A 9,710-nucleotide genomic window follows, 5' to 3' on the forward strand; every position below is an offset into this window, starting at 1 on the left:
CAATTAAAAAATGTCGAAGGACATAATGAACATTAAGTTGCAAGGCAGCAGTTCCAACGTAGAAGAAGAACTTCTATTTAAATGTTCATAATATTCTCTTATAATTATTTCATTCATAAACAGAAGATTCGGACTGTATTCTATTATTTTCTTTGATTTTTTAAAGCTCATTACTGGAGAAAAATCAACAAAAATAGGGAAAAAAGTTTGCAATAGGGTATCGGCAGGTATTCGAAGCAGGCGATTGCGCTTCAGCACACCTTTCCAAAGCTGTAATTGCATCTTTGAATTCAATTTCAAATAGCTGCATAATTATGGAGGAGTTTTAGCAAAATAATGTTTGTATCTCTGGTTTTTGAGTCTGTGGAGGTTTCCATTAATTATTGTGTATCATATTTTATTAAAATTACAAAATAATATTTCTAAACATTTGTCGTGCTTGATTTGTGGTTTCCTAATTATATTCAACTAACAATCGACAAAATTGTATCTATATCGGTGTATATATCACAAAATAACAGATAAGATAACAACGACCAGGGTGAAGACAGCTGAAAATCTATATCTAATCAATTTGCAACTTTCTAAAACTTCCAATGGCACCAGCATCCACTATGTCAACACTGCCGTGGACCGTTTCTACTTGATCGGTCAGTTGAATTTCCATTTCGTCCAACGCAAGAAGCATTTCCCGTTTTTCCATTAAATACTTCTTGAAACGTTCGTTCATTTCAGACAGCGGAACTTTCCCTCCGTACTCCTGAGGCAGCAGATTCACATCAAAGTTTCGTTTCAGCTCATCGACACTGCGGTGGCACTGCAATTGATAAGTGTAGTTAGTCTGTAGCAAAATTCTCTGACTTGCACAACGCTCGCTTACATAAATTCGTGATTTTAGTTTTTCACTTGCGAACGATAGACAATACTTGCTGAGCTGGGCCGCAAAGCTCGGCACGTTAACGAAATGATTTTGTTTTAAACGAATCGGGACGGCATTGCTCACGCTGCGGAGATATCCAGCGATGTTCTCCAACGTCCAACAGGTGACATGGGCCAGCGTCATGTCGGTATTGTCGAACACGTGCGTGAAGCCGGCTATCTGATTGGCTTCATCATCGAATAGCGATTCCGTGACTATCATGTTCAGGCGAATCATTAGATCCGAGTTGTACTTCTGGGCGTCAAAATTTCGAACGACTCCTATGACCACAATTCGCCCTTCGCTGTCACGACCGATCGGAAGCAAGGCGCAATAGTCTAAGGCTTCCTGGAGCTCTTCGTCTAAAGGGTCAAGATTTTTGCACCACTTGGGATACTTTTGTCGCATGGTTAGATATTTTTCCAACATTTCACTAGATTTAAAAACCGAAAATTTCTTAACACGTAAAAATCGCAGCAAAAAGCGATCGTCCGTACGACAGTTTTTGATTCTTTGATTCTTGGCAATCCATTCTCGCAACTGCTCTAAAGATTGTTTTTTCACGTTTTCATTTTCATTCAACTCTTTCGCAGCAATACGCTTCAAACGATTGTCCAGTCCTGGGAAGTCGAACAAACAGTTTCCAATTGTTGACGAAATGTTATCACTTTTATCATTGTAATCTGCCATCACTTGCGTAGACGAGTAGCGAAAAATTGATACAATTTTGCTTTTACGATTCACAACCGACGACCAGACTTGTTCTTCCCTAAATAAGCGCACTGAGCAGTAATTGACCTAACTATCAAACGATCACGAAGAGAGATACACTCGCACTGGCGCAGCTCTGCACTATGCGAAACAAGCGACCGAGAACGAGATGCGGAGAATTAGTGATATGGATACAGTCATAGAAAGATTGCATTTCCAGTCTGTAGGTAGGTTAGGCTGCAACGCAGATTTGTTTGTTTGTCAAAATGCTCTGGAATATGTATTTAGTTGGGTCATGCCTCAACTCTTTTATTTTTAATCATGATTGTTCAATGATACATTTTTACAAGTCAAAGTCAACGAGTATATAAGTACTTTTTCATTTAACTATTTCAATTTCAATTAAAAATTCGTATTTCATATTTTTCTTTATGAGGTGGAAATGGAGAGTACTACGATAGAGTCAAACATCGCTTAAATAACTATGTCTATGGTTTTGTTTTGATTAGAGTTGGTTGGGTGCTCCTAAAGTTATATTTACGAAACATTATTAGTTGAATTAGTATTGAATTTTTTTACAATTAGGTTCGGTTTGTAGGACAACGCGTCCAACATCATTGCTGATTATTTCACGTGAAAATATACTTACAAACAATAGCCACCATAGTCCGGCGGACAGAACGACGGAATTAATTCTTCCATATTTCAGAAAGATTCTGTTTTGTGGTTCCGTGAACCTATTTTAACATTATTTCTGTTAATTCTGAAAATTATAATTAAATAAGATTCAATCTGTTTATCCGCCAGTCTATATACCGCGTGACCTTTGGGCTAACCAGAGATAGCAAGTGTTGTCTTCGTGTTAGATCATGTAGTATAAGATTTGCTCGCTATGTGTAGTATCGAATAATGATAGCAAAATTAGCAACATCATTAAACACACAAGCAATTATTAGCACATGTTAAATAAATGTTCACCACAGTTTGAACTTAATTGGGGAAAAGTGAACTGACAGCTTGACATGACTTGGATTTTCAATTAGATCTTTGAATCAAATGCATAGAGAAACTATTATTAATGTGACTACATAAAATATTAATTATTGATTGTCATTAAAGTGTTTGAAAAGAATGTATACTATCATAAATATTCGACAATGTCATTTCTAGTCATGTGCCTTAAAAGTCAAGTTTCCATTTGAAGTTGAATCTATTTTAACAACTTTTTTTGCTGCAGTGTGATAAACAATAGGAGAGAACAGTCCAATATGCACCCCTTAAGCTTTTGTTTACACCTGCAGATGCAAAATTTAAAATAAATTGTTTTAGCAATGAGCCTGGGGCAAAACGCTCGAACGGTGGTGCAAAATGACTCAATTGCACGTGAAATAATGGTGAACGCATGGTTGTTTGTTCATCATAGCGGATGGAACGAAAATCTTACGGGTGAGGTGAATTTTTTTTTGTCCTTATTAGCGAGACTTTCAGCCCTGGGCTGGCTCGTCTCGAGGGTGAGGTGAAAGAATCGCAATCCGTTAAATTTAAGTGAAAATAATGGGATCTTTTCATTACAGCTCGATATTGAATAACCAGAGCCATAGCGTTGACTCTCAGCGCCCTTGACGAAACCTTTTTGGGAGCCCTTTTTTACTAAGTAAAATAAGGTGCAAAATCTTATCTTCTTATATATAAAAATGAAATGGTCTGTGTTCGTATCCGCATAACTCGAAAACGGCTGGATGGATTTTTCCATTTCTTCAGCAGAAACATTCGTTATAGTTTCCGACGGGTTTATATGATATTTCCTTATGCGAAAATTACGAGTAAAGTTGAGCAAATCGTAAAAAAAACTAAAATTGAGATTCCTATGCGAACTTTGCATGGGCAGTCCGGAACGCACATTCTCGCCTACTATGCAGGACAACGTCTGCCGGGTCAACTAGTAAAATATAAACTACATATGTTCAAATTCAATCATTTTGGCGTGATGTACTTTGTGAACTCGTTCAACTTCTATAATAGGCAATGTTCTAAAATACAAGTAGTAAGTAAAGATTACTAAATAGTCATAGAATTGCTAGAGAACCCTTGAAATTTTAACGAATTTCTGAAAGATTATGAAAACCTAAGTCAATGAATCGCCTGCTTTGAGCGTGCTTACAGCGGCACACGAGGAGTTAACTTTCGGAAATCAGTATGGCGAACAGCATCTTATAGCCTATTCAGATTGGGCTATTTATGACTTTGTTAAGTGAGAGGGTATCCAATTATTACGAGGTGTTCAGACTGCAGCAAGATAATATATCTTGACGTTTCCATGTTTCTTCATTTGCACGCTAATACAGGGTTGAATTCAAGGAGAGTTTTAAAATTTAATTTGCGAAATCAAGCATTTGTGTGGCGACAATCGAACATTTTTTTCTGAACAAAGTTTTTACGAAAAAAAAAAATATTAAAAAAAAATATGAAAAGGGATTTTCGAAGAATATTTGAAGCTCTCATCTTATATATAAAAATGAAATGGTCTGTGTTCGTATCCGCATAACTCGAAAACGGCTGGATGGATTTTTTTCATTTCTTCAGCAGAAACATCCGTTACAGTTTCCGACGGGTTTATATGATATTTCCTTAGGCAAAAATCATGAGTAGGGTTGAGTAAATCGTGAAAAATTAAAATAAAGATTTGTATGGAAATGGGCAGTTTACAACGCGCTTTTTCGCCTACTATGCAGGACAACGTCTGCCGGGTCGACTAGTTAAGGATAATGAGCGAAGCTACATTCTTTAGTTGGGTGCGCCATTCTTCGGGGAATCAGACTATTCTTCAATTTATTTTTAAGTTTAAAAAGTATTTTGATTCTGTACTATGATCGAACGGAGATTTGATAGAAAAATTGGACCTATTTCATCATATAAAATGCTTTCCACAAAACCATCACAATCCGAGTTATTCTTCAGCGCTCAGAAGATTTCCATCTAACATGCATTCGACCCTGCTGCGACAGAAAGAGCATGACTGTCAACTACGAAACGAAATGAAAACAGAGAGAAATTTTCTCTCTGGCAAAGAGAGCGTGACGCTTGTCAGTTTTGTTTTGTTGAATTTCTCCCTGCATCCCAGTTAGAACGAAAGCTCTCTCGTAATAATTGTTCGTAATAAATTCTTTATGACTCTTTTTAGCGGATATCTTTTGACAGCGCAAAATGTATGGAATATTACGTAAATAATGACATCATAAAGCGTATTTACCCTGAAACGCCAATTATTATGTCATTAATGGCGTAATCTGAATAGGCTATTAGGTTTAATATTTAGAAAATAAACAATTTAATCGAAAAAAATATTTGGTAGGTGTAGTAGCAGACACCTTCCTACATAACTGGTACCAAATAGATTTTCGTGAAAAGTTCCTGCTGTTGAGAAAACCTGCGTTAGATGTCTTTCGCCATACAAATTTCTGGCGGTTAACTCATGCTGGCTATTTTGCGCATATACAATAGCGCCTGGATGTGACAGTGGGGGGTAGAAAATCAGCTACTGCCAATAATTTTTTAAAAAAATACATCGTATCCGTGGTTCCCGAATTTTCTTGGTGCAAATCTACGCACTACTGGATCCAGATAGGCCAATAAACTTCAAATCTGAATTTGTCGGTCGTTGGTCGAATCGCTATTGGACGTTGTAGAATCAAGAAATCCCGTACTTTGGAGAGGATTGGATGATCTTCGGAATCGCCATTAGACTTACTCTGATGAATAAAAATCCAACTCTAGAGTGGCTTGGTCAGAAATCCTGTGCAAAAATTTCAAAATATTACTACTCACCAAATATTCAATGGCTTCGCTTTGTTTTAGAACGTACATATATCAAGTTCAAAGTTCTGTTTTATTTGAATCGGACATGTCATTGGATTAAATGTGACCATAATGATCATTTTTCGAAACTCAAATATATAGTTTGTCTGAGAAAATTGATCCACTTATTATCACAAAAGGGCCTTCCGAAATCGGTTTGAGTATGGTTGTAGTCCCCGAAGGAATCGCTTATCGCTAGTCTGAATCACTTTGAACTAGTAAATTTGAAAATGAATTCTTATCCCTGCTATAAAACATTATGGTTCTGTAGGACTTTCAGTGAACGGAATAGTGGCAAAAAATCAGACCAATACATTTGACATTTGACATGTAAAAATAAAGATATATTTTTTTCGTGCTCTAGGTTTCTCAAAATATCTTTACCATCAATACTTTAGGATTTGTACATAGCCGGTTTGTTAATAATTCCCAAGTAACTATTGCAATGGTTCGAAGACTTCTGCTAGTTTTATAGAGGTTTTATAATAGCATGTCCAAAAGCTTATAGTTTTATCACAGAGAAACAGACGTCTCACTTAGAACAAAATGCAATCAAAATCATCGTCACGAAAACAGTACCGCCCAATTCTAAATGCACTGTAGGTGGACAAGCGGCAACCAGGTGGCGGTAGTGAGCAAACGTCAAACACAAGTAAAACCGATGGAAGCGCCATCGGTGGCCGATCGACCACCTACAAAAAATTGAATACACCGTTAAAAAGATGAACGATGGAACATGTGTAGAGTGAGACGTCTGTTTCTCTGTGGTTTTATTTTGGTTTTATACAGTTGTAATTTTACTAGATCTGCAAGAATACAAGAGGACCGTGATTTTACTTCCAATATAAAACCTCAGCTCCTAGGTACTATAATGCCCTTGTGTTCCTCTTAAGAACTATAAAATGGAACTAACATAAAACCAACAAAACCAGCAGGTAAGTTATATGTTGCTGTTGGTCAAGACTTATACTAGCTGTCAAGTTTTGTAGAGCACTGTATATAACCTTTACTCCTTAAAAAGACAAAATGAAAAAATAATCCCATTCGAAATATCTTGCATATACATTTTTTCACTACTTAAAAGGTAAAATTCGATCAGGGTGCCTAAGATATCAGTGCATTATTCAAGTAATCAAATATATTATTCGTTGAAATTGTTTCAGAGTTAATTGACAATCAATCAAACATCTTAAAATACTAAATAATATGAATTAACGAAGGGCATTGATTTAATCTTATTTTTATTCATTGTTTCACCAGATAAAAATGGCGTAACTTCGAGCATGTATAGCATACTAAGATGGCTCAAAAAACACTTTTTCACTATTTTTAATGGGCCCTCTTATTCGGTTCTATTTGATGCCCTGATGCTCTGGACAAAATTTCAGCCAAATCGGTCAACGTTTGGGCGGTGCTAAACTCGTTGGAAGTTTTATATGGAAAAATGTATGCAGAAACATCCAAAAACAGTGATTTGCAGTTGGAAGTCACAATTTACGATCAAGAATCATGATACTCATTCAGTTCTTTGTAGAATTAAATAAAGAATGTAATGCTGAAAACCGCAAGAAGATTGGAGTTTATTAGGCAAAGATATTAGCATTTTACTGGAGTGTTTTAGGGGTGAATTTATTTCTTTTCAAAGGTAAAAGACACGAGATTTGCTCAAAACCCACTCCAGAGAAATGCTAATAACTTAGCCGGGAAAACTCTAATCTTCTCGCGGTTTTCTGCATAACATTTTGTATTGAAGCCTTCAAGATCTGAATGAGTATCATAGTTCTTCATCGTAAGTTGTGACGTCCAACTGCAATTTACTGTTTTTGGATGTTTCTGCATACATTTTTGCATATAAACTACTAACGAGTTTAGCACCGCCAAAGCGTTGACCGATTTGGCTGAAATTTTGTCCAGAGCATCAGGGCATCAAATAGAACCGAATAAGAGGGCAGCCCATCAAAAAAATTGAAAAAAGTTTTTCCCACACTAATTTGAGCCACCCTAATAGATAGCAAATATAAATTTTTATTTTTTTATTCGGCATTACGGATTATTATTGATAACTCTGTTTGTTTCGGATTGCAATCCATGCATTGCATGGAGGAAAACATTGTTTTTGCGATATGCAATAAATAAACAAATAATCAACATAAGCGTCGACAGCTACCCAAGTTTTTAGCCTTTAGGTTGTAACGACGTCATAAAGTGGTCGTATCATTGCTATATCTTGGTTCTCAAAAACACCAAATCCAAATCAAATCATGTTTTATGTGAGGCTTGAAGGGTATTATAAAATCATTGCTCCCGAACTAGAACGCATACCGTTTTGACTCATATTCCGAACACTTACCCTCTGTATGTGCTCAAAAAAACTTACGTTGTCTGTGCTCTAGGGTCATTTTGACCCCAAATTGAAATCGCTATAACTTTTTTATTGTTTGGTCTTGTCCAATTGTTCAGTCATCTTTTAGGACGTTACCTAAGATTGACCAAAGGTGGGCGCGTACCTCCCGGGGAGGGGTTTTCGTGGAACAGGGTACAAAAATAGTGATTTTTAAGCATGTTTAACTTATATGTGAAAATCCTAACCTGTTCACAAATGTTATGCAGAAAGGCCTGTGCTTTGACATGAGGCATTGATTAGTTTAGAACTTGGCCGCCAGGTGGTGGTATATTAGAAATCATTATGTTAGACCAAACAATAAAAAAGTTATAGCAATTTCAATTTGAGGTCAATATGACCCCAGAGCACAGACTGATCCAAGCAATTTGTAAAATAAAATGGACGCAAAAAAAATCTGTCATTTTTTCTGCCGCTTGTAGCTATTCACCCAAATGTAAAAAAATAAAGTCTGAGTGGAAGTGTGATGATTTTTGGTTTTAAGAAAATGGTGAATAAACATTGTTTACATATGATAATAAATAAAATTAACGGTGAATAGTAGAAAATGTAAAAGAGTGCGCCTCTTGTGCCCGTTTCGCGATTGTGACAATTGTGCTTCCCAACTCATCAATGCTGTTTAAGATTCATGGAAAACCCCGGTGAGATCCATCCTTATTTAATAACTTTTATATCTTGAGGAATCATAGTTTAAAGGATTGACAAGATTTAATTTTAATGCTTATTGGTTAACATAAACAGAAAATCCATTAAATTTTAAAAGAGCAAAAGTTTTGACATCCGATGTCAAGTATCGTAGATTTCAGGTTGAAGCTAATCTCAAGAATCGAAATCAGTCGACACAAATAAAGCAAAGGATTGGTGTGACATTTATCAAGACCCCCGACGACGATGTGGATCAAGAATGAGAGATTTATTCTACATCCTAGATAACAAAAATCTACAAAAACGAAGAATATCATGAAGGAAAGGATGGGGCATGACAAAGTACGACGGTGGATCTCCATTATATTTAACAACGGACCAACAAGTTCTACCCACTGCTCTCCGAGAACTGGAATTTACCAGCTAAGTGATTACTTTTTATTTGATTTGTTTTTTAGTTGATTTTCTTATAGAATACTGGAAATGGACCATTTCTAAACCCTCTCCATTCCCTCATTTCAACAAAATTATTATGGACGGAAGACTGAATGTGTGCTCTTTCGGGGACATATGAGCTTTTTTGCGGGGGTGTGGGACTGCCCACAGTGGTAGTAGGATTAGATGCATAAAAGCAAAATTTTTACGCATTTTTCCCGTTGATATTCATATAAATTAATCATTTGTGAAACATAGTTGCACATAATATGTGCACCTTTTTGTGAGTGAAACCGTTATCCCACAAAAGGCCGTAATTTGGAGTCACAATTGAGTAGTTTATAGTCAAATGAGAATACTTTAGTGTCTTCTGTGTGAAAACTTTTGTAACGATTATGGCTATAGGAATTTTAGAAAGATCTTGGCTCAAAGAAAATTTCGTTCTATTTTTCGCTGATGAATGTTAATGTTGAAGACATTTGAAGTCATGCTCATGCTCAATATGACCCCAGGAAAATTAGCAGAATCAGTTGAAAACTAAAAAAATGGGAGCCTTTCAAAGTGGACTGGGGTCATATTGACCCCGGAACACAGACAAAACGTTAAGCACATTTTTTACATCGAAGGTCTTCATGACACACTGAAATGCAAAATTTCAACGTTATCACATTGTTGGACAATTAAAATGGCCTTAATCTGTACGCCTGGCGTAAAACACGTTTATTTATGCCATAATTACGGAAT

The 9,710-nt window shown here is 36.2% G+C and overlaps 1 protein-coding gene across 1 annotated transcript; it reads right to left on the reverse strand.

Annotated features, from left to right (window-relative positions):
* Positions 1-380: 380 nt before the first annotated feature.
* LOC134214264 (retinaldehyde-binding protein 1-like) lies at positions 381-1,777 on the reverse strand. The gene is made up of 2 exons (XM_062693672.1): positions 881-1,777; positions 381-817 (listed from the first exon to the last, which is right to left on the reverse strand). The coding sequence occupies exons 1-2, from the start codon at positions 1,607-1,609 to the stop codon at positions 566-568; spliced, it is 981 nt and encodes a 326-aa protein (XP_062549656.1). The 5' UTR covers positions 1,610-1,777; the 3' UTR covers positions 381-565.
* Positions 1,778-9,710: the final 7,933 nt, after the last annotated feature.

This window comes from Armigeres subalbatus, chromosome 2 (genome assembly GCF_024139115.2).
Source record: "Armigeres subalbatus isolate Guangzhou_Male chromosome 2, GZ_Asu_2, whole genome shotgun sequence".
Taxonomy (NCBI): domain Eukaryota; kingdom Metazoa; phylum Arthropoda; class Insecta; order Diptera; family Culicidae; genus Armigeres; species Armigeres subalbatus.

Bases quoted from the DNA above. Each gene is read 5' to 3' on its own strand.
- LOC134214264 (XM_062693672.1), bottom strand. From the start codon at position 1,609: ATGGCAGATTACAATGATAAAAGTGATAACATTTCGTCAACAATTGGA. The intron at 818-880 runs GTAAGCGAGCGT...TATCAATTGCAG, and splicing joins AACTAAAATCACGAATTTAT to TGCCACCGCAGTGTCGATGA.